Source organism: Ambystoma mexicanum, chromosome 2p (genome assembly GCF_040938575.1).
Source record: "Ambystoma mexicanum isolate Mex_15411 chromosome 2p, UKY_AmexF1_1, whole genome shotgun sequence".
NCBI classification, from domain to species: domain Eukaryota; kingdom Metazoa; phylum Chordata; class Amphibia; order Caudata; family Ambystomatidae; genus Ambystoma; species Ambystoma mexicanum.
Genome location: NC_090923.1, coordinates 719,102,836 through 719,119,366, shown reverse-complemented (window position 1 = coordinate 719,119,366; position 16,531 = coordinate 719,102,836). Strand labels below are relative to the sequence as shown.

General features: G+C 44.3%; 1 protein-coding gene across 3 annotated transcripts in view; it reads left to right on the top strand.

Moving 5' to 3' along the window:
• The window catches only part of CLIP3 (CAP-Gly domain containing linker protein 3), a 199,709-nt gene extending 186,509 nt beyond the window's left edge, over positions 1-13,200 (top strand). For all 3 annotated transcript variants that reach the window (XR_011302001.1, XM_069644314.1, XM_069644313.1), the window contains exons 13-14: positions 6,519-6,591; positions 9,176-13,200. Coding sequence is in view for 2 of the 3 variants with exons in the window: in XM_069644314.1 (XP_069500415.1) it covers positions 6,519-6,591; positions 9,176-9,230 (128 nt within the window). In the remaining variant the exon portion in view is untranslated. The remainder of the gene's footprint in view (positions 1-6,518; positions 6,592-9,175) is intronic.
• The last annotated feature ends 3,331 nt before the right edge of the window (positions 13,201-16,531 follow it).

Genomic DNA, 16,531 nt, shown 5'->3' with positions numbered 1-16,531 from the left:
CTCGGTATTAGCATACTTGATCGAAAAACATTTTACCTTTTCAATCTGACCGAATTTTTATCAGTCAAATTAAATAAATATATATGGAGGGGTAAGGGAATAGGTTATGGTGGAAGGAAGTGGGGGTGGTGTGTGGGGTCTTTCACCTCCCCCGCCCTGTGCATTTATGACCAAATAAAACTAAAACAAAAAATAGGTTAAATAGTCTCACATGGTAACATAAATGGGGCCACTGCCGGTGCACCCAATCCAATCCGAGCTGAAAGCGCGAACAAGGAGGGATCTGTAATACCTCTCAGATGAGAGGATGGTACCTACCCAACCCATGGTGGCACTGCTGCTCTCTTCAAACTGTGTACCTAACTAGAATCAACAGAGCATACATAGGTTCCCAATAACTTCGAATTGCAGACTCTCTGTCCAGCCTGTACCACAATAAGTTCGACTTGATAAGGCGCATCTGCCTCTAAGGTCCTATCGGCAGCTTCATACAAACAGAGAATCATATGCAGTGCCGATGATATAATGGACTGTCAAAAATGCTGCAGCCAACGATCACAAGGCTAGTCTCAAACCCAGATGTGGGGATCAGGAAAGAGTCCAAAGCAGAGCATACTAGCAAGACAGCTTCCAGTATTCCTTTCACCCCAGTGACTCGCACTATCCAGCAGACCGCAGCAGATAGCATTGATAACATTAAAGTGTGGACCAATCTTCGCAGCATTTTCGTCTGGACATGTTGGCTGGACGTATATGAAGCAAGATCGTACTCCTCCAACACCTACAAGAAACACAGGATCTAACAAACTGAGTTGGTATGCAGCAGTAGATAGATTCTATTATTAAGAAACAAAAGAGTAGATCAAGCCTTGGCACTGCTTTCCTCTGATTGCTACCACCTCCCAAAATAGAGCATATAGGGAGCCAGGAGTTGTGATGGAATACATGCTCGAGGTCCTCCATACCATCATCCTCTCCTTACACATCAAGGTAGACCAGTGCATGAAGTGTTAGTTCAAGTATGCATCAAGCCCAGGTGGTCCAAAGCAGAACTCGGGCCCATGTCACCTTGAAAGGCCCTTTTTTTGTACAAAGTCAAGTTTGTATGCCAGTGTTCCCTTACAACAAGAAGTGAGACACAGTCAAATAATAGCCCACCACTGGCTGTTCCGGTACTTCTTGGTATCTACTCCTTGAAACATTGGCCAAACCTGCAATTTGCTGACGTTCCATCATTTTGTCATCTCCAAAGGTCCAATTGAATGCCTCATTCTGGGGACTTAATACATGAGCTCCACTACACACACAACAGGGAATTTTAAATAATGTCTCTCGCCCCCATATGACCATATTTCAGCAGAGATACACTCTGGTGAAACCAACTTTTCAACATAAACACATGATGTTGGCACTTGTGCCAGTATTGTCAATACCATTTCTTCTTTAAATTATTAAAGCAACATTTACCAATAATCAAAAACACCATAGTGAAGCTATGCATAGAATTTGTGGTCCTCAAACAATAATGTGATGCTCTTTTCAAGACAGCTGGCAATTTGCATAGTTTTTGGCTAATACAAAAATAAATTATCAGGACGAGCCTGAATATATTATGACCCCAAAAAAAGGATTTTTAATGAGTTTACCGAATTAAAAGGTAGACATCACAGTTTATTGTTTAACAATGTGTCACAGGAAAAGACAAAATAAAGCAACAATATAGTGTAAGCATAGACAAATTAAACATGTAGAAACACTGAAAACATTTGTTTTTACAAATGCAGGAGGGTCCCTTTACATCTGTTGGGAACCAGAGATTATTCTGTCTACTGATAAAATCAGCTTAATGGACAGTTGAACAATCAATATTGTATAAGGATGTCGACACGGTTGTGTTTTGGCCACAAGGGGCAGTTGAAAAGTGCTGTCGATAGGGCGGCCTTCATCATTGTTTGCAGATGTACACACAGTGATACTCATTAACTGAACACTGATCAATTGTACCCGTCCTGATGAAGGCCACCCTACTGACGGCACTTTCCAGCTGCTCCTTGTGGCCGAAACACAATCGTGTATACATCCTTATACTGTATTGATTGTTCATACTGTCTATTAAGCTGATTTATTTCAGTAGATAGAATGATTTGTGGTTCCCAACAGATGTAAAGGGGCCCTCCTGCATTTGTAAAAACCAATATTTTCAGTTTTTCTACATGTTTAATTTTTCTATGCTTACACTGTATTGTTGCTTTATTTTTTCTTTTCCTGTGACACACTTTGTTAAACAATTGTATTTAAATGTCTTGTACTAATTTGACGAAATAAACTGTGATGTCTCCCATTTAATTAGGTAAACTCATTATAAATCCTTTTTTGGGGTCATAATATATTCAGGCTCGCCCTGATCATTTGTTTTTGTATTAATCCTTCCACCTGGACAGATCAGGGAATTGCCAGGAGCCCTTTAATGTACACACTAGTTTTCTGTTAAGACAGGTATGCTTCAGGGTAACATGCGGTTCTGCAGTGGTTTCCCTTCCACAATTTCCATAATGAACTGTTCAGTTGTGGCAATTTGAGCCCCATGACATAATTGAGCTATATATATATATATATATATATATATATATATATATATATATATATATATATGACGATGGTGATATGCAGGCGCGGGACAAGGGGATGGTGGTGGGTGGTCAGCGCAAGGAGAGGTTGGTTGTGGGGAGGGGCATTAAAAGAAAGAAGAAAGTGATAATATGGCAAAGAGGGAAATATTCACAACCATACAATCTGCTATAAAAATTGTGGATACGAAAATACATAGAACCAACCATGGGACCCACAACTGCGTGAATGGTGGAATTGTTTCTCTGAGCATAATCATAGGATCTCCGCTCACCATCTGCTGTGAGAGTGTAGGAGTAAGAGACAGACACAAGGGTGGCATCATGATTGGCAAATACTTTTATTTGTAGTAAAAATGGGGAGGTTGGAGGAAATCCTAACTAGCCCTTTCGCCATGAGGGGATTCCCTGCCTCAACAAAACGAACTAAAGAAAACAGTCTGTGCCAGAATGTCCAATGTTCGCCATCCTGTGTCCAAATCCTAACCTATCGCTCACAACTAAACTTCACAAAAGGTGCAAAATGAACATGTCTCTTGGCTGTCCGCCTGCAGCCTTGCCTTGTAGAACAAAACACAAGATCCAAAAAGGTGTAGAAATAGTAAATACAAGTTCCACAAGACTCAAGGGGTTGACTCCCATTCCCCAGTTTCTTTCCAGCTTTATCTAAACTGTAGAAGAAACAAAACAAAGGTTCCATAAGACTCGATGGATTACTTCCCTTCCCTAGAACCCTTCCAACGGTCTCTGTGTCTTCAATCATCAAGGTAGATCCCTGTATTTACTTGACAGACCTGACTTCCAGGCCGTGTGACAAGGAAGCTGGATTCCTTTTACAAGCCAGTTGTCTTGTAAAAAAAGGTGGCTGGTGGCTCCCAGACACCTTTTGAGCAGACCTGGCTTCCAGGTACTGCAACAGAGGGTAGTCTGGTTCTCTCTCCCAAGCTGTGCTGAGGGTCCCAGACCCTTTCTGAGTGCCCACTCCCTGCTCCACTCTCCTGCCAAGGGGGAAACTCAATGTCCTTGGTCTTGGTGTCCTCACATTCACCCATAGCCTTGGTTTACCCTCCTGCCAAGCACTCTTGAGTGTCACGTATTTCTGACAATTTAGTATTCCTCTGTATTATCACTTTAGGTGTACTTCCCCAGTGTGGATCCTAGTCCCCCTTTAGTTCCAGCTCACAGTTCTCTTTATACGACCTGCTTCTGTACGACATACTTGGTTTCAGTGGTCGAAGTGAGCGGGAGGTGAGCGGGAGCAGTCGGGAGCAGTGCTCCTATACTTTTTTAAATTACATTTTATAGCTCCTATACTTTTATTTTAAAAAGAAACCATTCTGGAATGGTTTCGTTTTAAAATAAAAGTGTAAGAAGAAGTTGAAACTTGCACTTTCAATGCACTGCAATTAACATTCCCTTAAATGGCAGGCGCATGTGTTTGGGGGGTTGTATTGTGCGTGGGAGGGGAGTGATGAAGGGGTTTGTGGGGAGTGGGTGCAGGCCAGCAAGGAACATAGTTCCACTACTTCTTTTCGTACACTTCAACCACTGCTTGGTTTACTCGCTTGCGAAGGTCAATGTGTACTATTTGCATACTAATGTTTGTATCCCTTTTTGTTATGGGTTGGGATTCACTTTCCCAATGCAGGTCCCCCACTCCCTTTACTTGGTGTCCTTCCCTTTGTGATGGTTCGCTATGTCTCTGCTCCTTCTTGGTCTCCCCAACCTTGGGATCAGCCAACCTTGTACCTGTAGGGCCTTGGCCGATTCCCTCCGGTTGTTCGTGGGTCTCCCAGGAGCTTCAGCAGCGTCTTCGGTACAATGGGACCTTCTCTGGTCTTCTGTGCGTCTCCTCTGCAGTTCGGCGCTGCTTCTGTGACATTCCAGAGGCTTCAGTTACCAGGAGGTAACTTCCCTCAACTCTGGTCTGCCTTCTGCCTAGTGGGCCCTCTGCGAGTGCGTCTCTCCCACGGATACTGTGTGCCTCTATGCTCTGCCAGTCTACACATACCTGGCCAACCTCGCGGCCCACGCTATGCTGAGAACGAAGAAGCCATTGTTCTCTTCCCTCTCTGTCTTTGAATGACAGCTAGTTAATAGGATCATTCACAAGACTAGAGCGGATGAGTTTGTTCTCATCTGTGATCCCCATTACTCATAGCCTCTTCCTCGTCCCAGTAGTTCTTGCTGGCGATGTATTGCAAAAACACATGGAGGTAACAGATAATGTGGAACTGGTGGGGTTTTCAGGGAAGGTGGTGGGGTTAAAACGATACTGCGTTCTTCTGGTGACATGGTCACTACTCTCAATGGGGTCCTCCCTCCCATGAGATCCTCCCATGGAATATCACCCACAGGTGGACTATCGGGTAGCGGCCTCACTTCCCTGGCCTCATGAAAAGGGTCTACCCCATCTAAAGTATTGATGACCCCTCGTGATTTGCCACACTGCCTATAGGAAAACCAGGAGAGCTCCGCTGTGATAGGACCATTGGGGATTCACCCCAAAAGAAGCACTGGATCCTCCTTATGGAGGATCCCTTTCAGGGATCAATGAGACTGCCTCCCAGAGAAAACGGCAAGACTCACACTGAAACACGGGACATCTATTTTGTAAAAACAAGGGAGTCGCACCACAATCCACCCATGCCACCTCCACCCTGAGAGATCCACAGGGCTTCCACTAAGATGGTTCTATGACTTTCGGCACGGGAGAAGCATGAGGTTTCCATCATGAGACAAGCCTAGGGCCCCTACCTTTATTCAGGCATAGGTTCCACACCCAAAGAGAATATGCTATCTCACCTAGTAGAGAACTTCAGATCTTCACTTGGGAACAATATCCAAAGAACTACCTGATATCTGTTATGGAGGAATATTTGTTCATATGTACACATAACTATCAGGATATAGTTAAAGGAAAACCCCGATTTGAAGCCGTGCAGGGTGTGTAGCCTCATTGCTCGAAGGGATTTCTTTAACGTTGATTATTCCATAAGGAAGGTCATTTCATGATAATAGCATATAGTCTACAGGCTGAGGATTGGCTGTTCATTTTAAAATGTAGATATTTTGCACAGTTACTGTTCATTCTTAAATGTAGATATTTGCAAGATTCTGGGAAAGTTGGCATGGTTTGCTAATATAGCTTCATGGTAACACCTATGACTATTAATGGCCCGAAAGCCCAAGCCCAAGTTAATGGCTGAGAAAAGTGAGGTAGCTCAGGCAGGTTTATGGCCATTGACAGATGTTACAGCCATGAGCGAAGTCTATTTATTAGCACCTGGGCAAGAGGGCCCAGGTGCTAATATGGCTGGAAACAACAAAAGGAGATACGGGGTCGCACGCACACCAAACCAATGACATTAAGACTGCATGGTAAGCACGGGGAAAGTCAAAGCTGGGAAAATGTTGCCACCAGTGAAACTGGAAATGGGTGCTCCATCTCAGGAGATAGTCACCTTTTCATTCCCAATGCAGAGGGTGCCGCGCAAGAATTGGGTAGCGAAGTGGCATCAGAGGTGCATCCAGGAAAAGAAGATGAGCAGGGAAGCTGGCCCAGCTTCGCGGAAGGTAGAGGTGTGACCACAAGCATGGAGAGGTGCAGAGAGACAACCGAAAGTCTCAGAATGGGACACAATTGCCTCATTCCGAGCCTTTTGATTGGTTAAACCACCCAGGCCAAGTGCTGATATGTAACATTCAACACTAAGTTCAACTCCTCATCATGAAAATGTCTTGTGTTACATAGTCTCCCCTCAGGCCCCCTTCTTGATTTTAACTGCAAGTCAAACAAATTGCCTTGGTTTTTTAAATTGGGATTTCCTGTGTGGTGCCACTGCCATATTGCTACTCTGCAAAACATTAAAATGTGTCTTCTCATTTCAGTAACACAGCCAAAGCGTAACTTCACAGCTGTCAGGACTCCGAAAGACATCACTTCGGAAAATTCCATCTCCAGGTATTATGAAAGGTTTGAGGGCGGCAATCGGCAAGGCTAAATGGGGCATGAGGACACTTTGAAAAATTACACAGGCATTGGCCCTCATTACGACCTTGGCGGAGAACCATGGTGCTATTAGCACCATGGTCCATGGCGCTAAGTTGCAAACTCCGCCATGGTGGTTGGCGGACTTACCGCCCCATTCCGAGCTTGGCGGGGCGGTAAGTCCCCAATCCCCATTTACCCTTCCCCATTCCCATTTTTGCCCCATAGGGCATAATGGGAGTGGGGAAGGCGTTAATTACGCCACCGTAAATTACGGTGGCGTAATTAACAACAAGGTCCCTTAGCGCCATGGATTTTACCGCCTGAAAAAAGCAGGCATAAAAATCACCATGGCGCTACGGGAACTCGTACTCAGGCGGTAAGGGTCGGCGAAGTTTACGCTGGCGTAAACCCCTTACCGCCTGGGTCGTAATGAGGGCCATTGTGTTTTATTGCCTTCTGTGTCTTGACATATCTGCCTATGGCTTAAGAAAGCAGAGGATAATTTGTAATCACAATCTGATAACCTTTCCAGTTTTGATGGCACAGGCCCCTTTTCGGAGTATTGTCTACCAGCGCATAGATCTGGGATTTCTCTGAAGCAGCTTCTGACATCAGCCCTTTCTTAGCGGCTGACGAGGCCAGGTTTAGCCATTACCCCATTAATAAGGTAAATATATCCCTCACACTACTATAAAATGAAACCGGTCTGCCTAAATGAGGTATGTGTCTTCAACACACTGCTCAGTGAGGGAATGCAGGGCCATCGTTCTCAATAGTAGGGTCAGCACACAGTCCTCGCCTCCATATGGGAAAACTCCGCTATTATTTCCCAAATCACAGAAATCCAGTTATTCCCAAATGGAATTATATTTTCCATGACCTTAACTTTTTCTAACAAAAAATGTATTCTAATTAGTTGTACAACCTGTATCCCCAGTGCTCCTCTAAACTCAGGTACCCACTTGTGGGCACTTCATTCGCTCTAGCAAATCCTGCCCAGCAATTTGCAAGCAACTGTCCTTGTCGATTTGATAGGAAAATTACCGCTCACTCTATCCTGTGGGCATATAGGCTCACTACTCTTGACTACGGGAAACAGTCATACGAGCCTCACTCTCTTTGCAGGCCTATCTAACGCAGGATCCCAAGTGGTGAAGTACACTCAAGCCTGGTCCATGGGCTTCCTCTGGTCAGCGCAGACTTGGCTCTAGCAGACAGCTTAATAATCCATGGTGGGAGCCCCGATGAAATCCTTGCATCCGATGGTGTGTGACAGATCCTGTACTACGCATAACCAGAAAAGTGATGGGTGGAAGGCTTTGAATTAATCTGAACCACTAGCACTGCTCTGGGCAACCTTCCACACCACCGTTTTTTAGCCCGTCTGCACCATTGCAAATGGGGTCCAGCCATATGCAAATCAGTCAGTTACTGCCACCAATGGGAGCAGCCCAGCCCAGATCCTGTACTAAGGTCTTAATCAGTGGTCAGAGCTGAGCCTGTAAAACAACACACTGTCCTTACTTTTACAGTATTTCACTGGCAGTGTGTTGAAGCCAGAGGAAAGACCACCTGGATTGGCACACACACCCACAGGGTGCTGGAATTTGGGAGGCACGGCTTCAGGGAACCTCTACACCAGAGAGAGGTGGGTCCTGACGCCTGTTCCTGCAGCAGGAGGAGGAAAGGTGGAACGTAGTAAAAAATGAAAACAAGCATTCCTTTGTTGAGGCTGGACACCCGGATGGTGATTGTCCAGAAGAATTCATGAGTGTAAGTGACCCAAAGGCAGAAATTGCAAAGTGTTTGCATAGGTTTGAGAGATAGTTTCAACAAGAGAAAATTATCCTTTGCAGGGCTGTAGTCCTACCACAGTTTTCTTTAATGAAAGTAACCAGAGAAGGGTTTGTGAGTCGTGCACATGGTCTACCCTTTTTGATTTTAGTTATGTTTTTGGCTTCTGGAAATAGTTACAATTCTGCTTCTATGGGAGTAGTCTGAGTGAGGTACATCTGGACAGGCGACGGCATCTTGTGAGGGCTCCATGGTAACATGTCGTTGAATTTTACCTACTTTCTCTTTGAAATATGAAACAGGATTTTTAACAGGATGAAACGGGTGACTACTGAGATAGACAATTTCTGAAGGAGCTAATGTGTCCCTTTCATTATGACAAGCTTTTGCTCCCTTTGGTAAACCTTTGCATCACACTTCCATTCAGTTCTGTCTTTGACTGTATCTTGAATGGAGCTGGCTGTCAGGCGGAAGCGTAGTATTCCTTCAAGGGAATTGTTTTTTTTTTAATATGCCAAAAAAGTGTTTTCTTTACTGTGGTCTATCTGAGGCTAGATGAAGTATCGAATGATAATACCAAGTGATGGTGAACGGAGGAGACCTGAAGCTTCTGAACTCCGGCCGCACTAACACTGTGTACTATCATGCAGCAAGTCTAACAGACACAAGAGTTCCTTTCCCTACACCACGATTGACAGGGATGCTTGGTTAAATTCCATGCACCTCCATAAGGCTCCTTAATCTTTTGTCTCCCCTGCAGGTTGCTCTTCTGCTGCTGGTTCCCGTGGATGCTCCGTGCCGAGATGCAGCCCTAATAATCCCGAGCCACTTGTCCTGACTCCAGACCTGTTCCTTTCTTCTTATTCCCTGATACATGAAAAGAATTGAAGACGGACCATCCCAGCCTCTCCCCCACTCTGCCATCCTCGTGACCCCCAGTGCCTTGTTCTTGGTTGAGTGCCCTCTCCCCCACCGTCTAAAAGGAAGGCTGTGCTGGAGCGTACCTTGTGGCATGGCGGTGACGTCCGCTATACTAAGGTCTCTTTTGCCCTGGCTGATTGCAATGGATCTTTGGAGCATAGTGTGCCGGAGGGTCACGGCCATGCTGGGCTCAGAAACACTTCCTTGGTCCCAAAGTCTCCCATAAGGACGGAATATTTTACTTGATGTCCTGGCTTGAGTTATATAGCCTGTTGGTGACGTATTAGTTTCATCACTCCCATCTCGTTACAAGTACAGGATAAGGTTTGCATCTCTTTGTACCTGTCTAAAGAACAGATTATATGGGTAGCACTTGTTTGCATTAATGGATTCCACTAACCAATGAAATCGCCATCCCCAATATGCTACACGACAAGAATGAGCAAACAGTGGAACAACTAAAACCGTAGCAGCATCAGACTTTTCCGGGTAATTCCATCCACCAAAGGAAGAATTAGCATTCTTGTTGTTGACTCTTTATTCCGGTCCATCACACAGCACAGAAATGACAAGTTCCAGCTCCTGCGAAATTTGACAGCATCCTCTATATGCAGATTTGAAGACCATTCTCACTACAAAAGAATAGCCTATAAAAAATGAACTGAAAGACACAAGTCTGAACAATTTGCATCCGTATATTGAGTTGTTGATGTGTGGAAATGATGTTGAAGAAAGAAAACTCGACAAATTGATATGATTCTGTAGATTTGTTATGAAGTGTACATGCGGTTTTGAAACCTTGTTTGGAAGGATTTTCTATCCATGGCATCTTTATTTTTTGTTTTACATCAAGGGGGGGGTAACATTTTATTTGTAACAATTCATTTTAATGTAGAACTATGATATATTTAAATGTCAACGTATTTGCGATTACTTATCTCTTGTGTCCATGGCTTGTGTAGGACCTTAACCTAAATTGTGTTATGTTAATACTTTTTTTAGACCGTTCAGCCTTTGTCCATTTTTTCTAATTCGTTAGATTTTTTCATCAAGTATTTCTTTGCCAAATTTGTTCCTTCGATAGTTTTTTGTCTTATAAATTGAGTAACCGCACGTGGCATGACTAAAAATGATATGCGCTGGGTCTTTAGAAACTGCGTCAAGATTCCTATAAGAGTAGCTCACTTCAATGCAGCCAATACAAATCTGGATTTCTTTGCATTGACATGGTCTTGGTGATGGTTCGGAGAGCCTGTTTAATTCTCATTAAAATGTATACTCCAATATTCTTAATGGACTTTAAATGGCTTTTAGCGAGTTTTCAAAATTGTTTATATGGCCCACTGTGTATAGATGCATCCTATAGCCATCAAATCGACAAACCCTTTCCATTTTAAGCATGGTGTCCCACTGATTGCTTGTCAATTTCAGAGGTTTTCACATAACACCTGGAAGATGCTTCAGTAGTCTTTTGTGGTCTCCATCTTATGTTGCCTCTGTCCGTCCCCCGAATGCCCCCACCCTTCTTTGAACCGCGTCCCACCCACATTTAATGAAAGCTACACTTATGCATTCCAAAGCACTCCACTGAGATGGTGGTGGCAGGGCCCAGTCCAATCACCAGGTTCTGGATTTCCTCCAAATGCTTCTGGGAATATTGATGTGTCTGAAAGCCAAGGCACTTCGCCAGCTAGCAGTGTCAGCATTTCGCAGAGAGACTGAAGGCCTTATTGCCAATTTTGGTGCCAGCATGAAATGGAGCAGAAGCTGTGATTGTGCAAATACGACACTCTGGAGCTTTCCACCCACACCGTTATTTCTCTCTCAATTTTCATGTGTTCATTCAACATGTCTTCCCCACATGCAAAGTCTGGTCTAAAGAAGCAGAGGCAGAGGGGAGTGCCTCAGTGCTAGCACTGTATTCTTCTTCAAATTACGATACAACTCACCGTATTGCCTCCCCATTTCGTATAACACCTCGAAAAGGCTCTGTTTGGTCAAGGCAGTAAATGGCCAAAAAGGGCTTGTTAAGAAGGACTTTGCTATTCATTTGTCTGACACTGGAGGCAGTGGCAGGTTCCTATTTCCCTGGGATCTCGATCAGCAGGTATTTGTGGGATGACTGCCTGTAATGGGGCTATTGGCAAAACAAGAGACGTGCTCGATGCTTCCTTCCAATGGGGACTATGATTGAATGTTTTGCTAATTTGTGAAGACAAGCATTTCGTCATTTTAATCTACACATTTGAGTTGCAATGACCAGCTGCTCGCATCCAATAATACATTCATCTGGGGCTGTACCCAGCAATGGAATTTGAGCCATGACCCTCATGTCTGTGTGAAAGAAAGCCCCACTCGTGTCCTTTGACATCTACTATGAACAGGCTTTTTCTGTGATATTATTGGATGTGCTAGTTCTAAGGTATCTGAACAGCATTTGACCCTTCTATCAACTGGACAGTACCAGCCTGTGCAAGAGTGTTCAACAAATTAGTTCTCATTAGTAATTTTTTTAAATGACCACAACCATTCAAAGTGGCATCATTATACAGCTCGAGCGTGCGTGTCAAAGCGATCAGGTTCCTCGACAGAGGGATTGAATCTCTGCCGCTTTTTCGACAAGGCTCCCCATTTCACAGTTTTTATTTTGTTCATTTTTTAAAGGACAGTCGTGTTTGCATCCTTCTTTTGAACTCAACTACGGACGTTATTTCCTCTACACCAACGGCAGTACTATCTCGTCAAGGACAATATGGGAACCTGGGGCCATGAGATGGACACCAGCGCCCCAATCAACTGAGATTCCTTTATATTTTTTATTTCTATAGATTTTATTCCTAGAAGCACCAAATGTCACAAACCTTAGAGGTTTGAGTGGGCTCCTTTAGCTACCCACAGGTCTATCCATCGAAACCTTGTGAATCCAAAAGATCGGAATGCCAAATATTCTAGTCGTCAGCAATGGAACACTTTCAAAGCGTAATCTCAGAAAACCTGGTGACCTTCGATCAACAAAACCACCCAGAATTCTTTGGTTTATAAATGCAGTTGTAAAGGGAGCACCCGCCAAAGTCTAGACAAAGTGCATACCCTCCTTTGGTTGGCAGGGATGGCTATGCCATTCATGTTGTACCATGACAGCCCTCCACCCCCGCCCCCCTGCCCCCGAGAAAGAACTAGATTTAGTAGCAGGAGCGCCTCAAGTTGATTCAGGCAGATCGTAGAGTCCCTTTTCTTAAGACGGCTAAGAAGAGGCAGGTATGCATTGAAATAACCAAGTTCTCTCTGCCATTTCTTGTTTTGCAAGCTGTTTCGGCCATACTATGCCTTCTTCTGGCTTTTGATCTGTACATATGAACTGCATGCCTAAACCTTAGATCTCGCGCCGCCTAGCATGAGAACCTCGGTACAGTGACGCTATCGCTAAACCATGATTATTAAGCGCTGTAGCTCTGTGCATTGTCCTTGAGTTCCTTGCTCCGTAACCATTTCATGACACTGTATTGTATTCTAAAATGGTTTCTAGCGGGGGAGACATAAGCCCCCTCCTCAATCTCATCCTAATCAAAATTCATGAACTGTAGGATTTTTAACCAAAGTGTGGTCTAATTTACTCATTGAGCAATGCTGTAATCCCCCAATCTATATGCCATGACTAACCATACAGAATTTTGTCTTGACAGTCTCTTGGATTCAGTAGAAATATGAAAGTCAATTTGCTCAGCTTTCCTGACATGTAGGATTTCGGTGTAATAGACTGTAAATACATAATGAATCACTAATGTTTCATCAGATCTGTATTTCAAATGTGTTCTTTTATTCGACCTGCATATAAATAAATAAAACATTGAATTTGGACTACTATACACTGAATTATACCGTTTTTTAAGGATGACCTTTTGAAATAACACCTATCACAACTTATTCTAAGGTATTTCTGCACCAAGACCTTTTCTCTTGTGGTTGGAACGCGAGCTAACGTCTGCCTTGGTGGCACTAAGAGCCTCATTTAGGTCTCTCTTAGAAATCAATGGTGTTCTTTCAAAATCTCCAGAGCCTAACTTTAGCTGTGACTTCCAAAAGAGAAGCGGTGTAGTGCAACTTCCATTGTGCCAGGCCTTTGAACAGCCACAAAGACTTCCCGTGGCTGTAAATGTCTCTCCAGTGCAACAGGGTGGGTCTCTCCAAACGGCCCTATTGCACATACATTTGTTGCCACCCGCGTCCGTTGAGCATGCACAATGGGCTCTGCGGCGTACCTCTATGCATTGAGCTGATGGGACATTTTCACATGCATGCGCAGTGGAAGCCCCAGTGTTGGTTCCAGCAGTAGCCCATGTACAAGGAAAATCGATGAGCAGTGCTAGGCACTGCACTAGGCCATATTCTGGATGGGGTATACATGGTGGAACAGCTCAGAAAAAGGCTCTCCGTGCTGCCCACTATATCTGCCCTATATTCTGATGAGGGTGCAGAGGATTTGTTGGGTGTTGTGTGAACCCCACCTGAGAGTGTGCAGAAAACCATTAGCATCGTAATGACTGCCCCATGTTTGCCATGGTCCCCTTCATTGCAGATCTCTGCCATGCACATTCGTGCAGCTCGGTTGACTTAATGCATGTTGCAGTGAAAGATACATAAACGGGTGGATCATGGGTTCCAAGCGCAGCCAAAGCAGCATGGAGCGTATCACCAGAATCCAGGTGAAGGAGCCCGATGGAGGATATGCAGTCGAGTGGGCTTACTCAAGCGGATTCCTCAAGAAGACATTGCATAAGAATTGAGGCCCGTCTCCAATACCCTGCAATCCGTCTACTGGTTGCCAGGGGCCAATTGAGTTAAGTTTAAAGTCCTTTGTGCCCTATACAGGTACCTTTAGCAGGTCTTACATCAGTATCTGATGGAAGTATGTCCTTGTGCACCGGCACAACACTTCGGTCATCCTCTGGCAATTGTTTTACAGCCCAGTCCTAGTCCTACAATGCAAAGCTGTAGACGGGCCGATTTTCCACATTTTGGGTTGCCGCTTGTGGGAAACAAGTTGATTGATTGTATTGTGTTCACCACAAATTTGAATGATCTCTTGGTGCTGCTTCCAGGGAGTGGGGACAACCTGAGAGCAGAGGGATGGAAATCCCAGAGTGACAGTGAGTTAGAAATCAGGCAGTCACAGTGATTGGAATAAGAGTAACATAATGACCCTCATTATAAGGTTGCAAGGCAACCTCGGCTTCCTGTTTCCACTGCCCGATATCCCACTTATACCGGATAGTATGGGTGGGGCAGAACGGTAAATTCCCATTCCCGTGGAGTCCTATAGGACTCCACGGGAATGGGAACACTGGAGCACTGACTCCGTTAGTAACGGTGCCTGTGCGCCAGTGACATTTCTGCTGGTAGGGGTCTGCACTACTGGCAGGTCAGGCCTGCCAGTTGTTCACTGCCCCTACCGACAGACTCAGTATGCCGGTCCGAAAAGGCGCCAGTAACCGTTGTTACCGTAATGAGGGCCAATAAGTTGTAAATCATGAGGTGTCAATGCATTTTCTTCTTCCATTGATTTAGTGTTTGTCAAAGTGGGTGTAAAAGTTCGATACAGAGAAATAGGTGGGTACCCAATAGTTCAGTCAGGGCCTCCAACCGGGGTATAGAACTGGTTGGAAGGTCTACTTTGGGGTGTTGGGGCGCAGATCCTATCAGGGCATTTACTGCACATACACACAAGCACAGAAACCTTTATGGGTCTAACCTCTCTTACAACTAAGCACAAATTATACTTTAGCATGAGTGCTCTATGGCAATAATAGTCCTTAATCGCCTGAAAACAATGTTAATGGTCCTAAGCAAAGCGAGAGCCATTAACAGGGGTTTAAGGCTAATTTGTGTCTGCATTACCCGCATGAGCGTAATTATAGGGGCGAACGGGGAGACACCTTCCCCCCAACTTTTGTGGCATGCCTTTTTGTCCCCCCCATCTTTTGGTCGGAGGGTCAGTAGCCGCATTCATTGATATGCAATGGGACAGCTCACGCTATCTCATTACATAATGCCGAGCTGAGCGTATGTTTATTGGAAGGCTGGGCTGCGCTGCAGGCTGACCTTAGTGAGGGGGCACATTTGGACAATCACATAAAAGGTCAGGGGAGAATCCAGCATTGCAAGAGTGAGGGGTGAGGTGAGCCATGGCATGCAGTGCGTGTAAATATTTTAATTTACTCCCCCAAACCGCCCGCCCCAATCTACTTTTTTGGTAACATTAGTGGCATTTTTACAGATAAAAAAAATAAAACTGCAGGGTCATTGCAGATGCAGGAAAGTCATCTTTTAGAGCTCTGTCCAGGCCCTGTGGGGAAAAATACATGGAAACTTCTGAATTTGCACATGGATTGCACCAACAGAAGTGACTTCACAGAAAAGGACATTGCAAGGAGCATCATTAGTCTTTGATACATAGAGGCACCATGGAAGCGACTTTAGAATAAGTTGCCATAATTAAGCCAAGTGGCAAATAACTTTGTGGTGCACAATTCCTATATTGCACTATTGTTATTTATGGAGCAACTCAATAGCCATTAGGCTTTTTTATTATAATAGCATGATATATTAACATAAGCTTTGAAGTGAATCAGAATCAAGTACAGAGCTACAGATAATACACAATGTGATTTAATGAATTTCCCAGGATCACACACTTTGGTTAAATGGTGAAACTGGGATGTGAACAATTTAAGCAACTGTGCACTTCTTCCCAGGTTTATTTGATACAGATATTTAGTAAGGTTTTGCTTTACATTTCATGTGCTTAAATACTTACTTCTGTCAATGCCATGGAAGCAAACCACATTACATAATATGCTAGCCTTTCATAGTAAACCTACCATACACTATATACATTGTCATAGAAATATGTTGAGCAATGGGAGTATGGCTTTAGTTTTATTCTCCCCATCTTGCATGCAAAGCCACAATAGCATTATGCAGATTAATGTGCGCCTAACAAATCTCTGGGTTTTAAAGCCATAGTCATTATTTCATAAAGCCTGCAGCATTATGCACCCTTATCACTTATGATCACTCCCTCCCATACACATTTCTAAAGGGACAAAAGTCCCTGCTAATAGTCGCCCCCTCCCTCCTATCGGTGCCTCATGGCTCACATTGAAATGCTCTGTTAACACAGAGCAATGTGAGGACC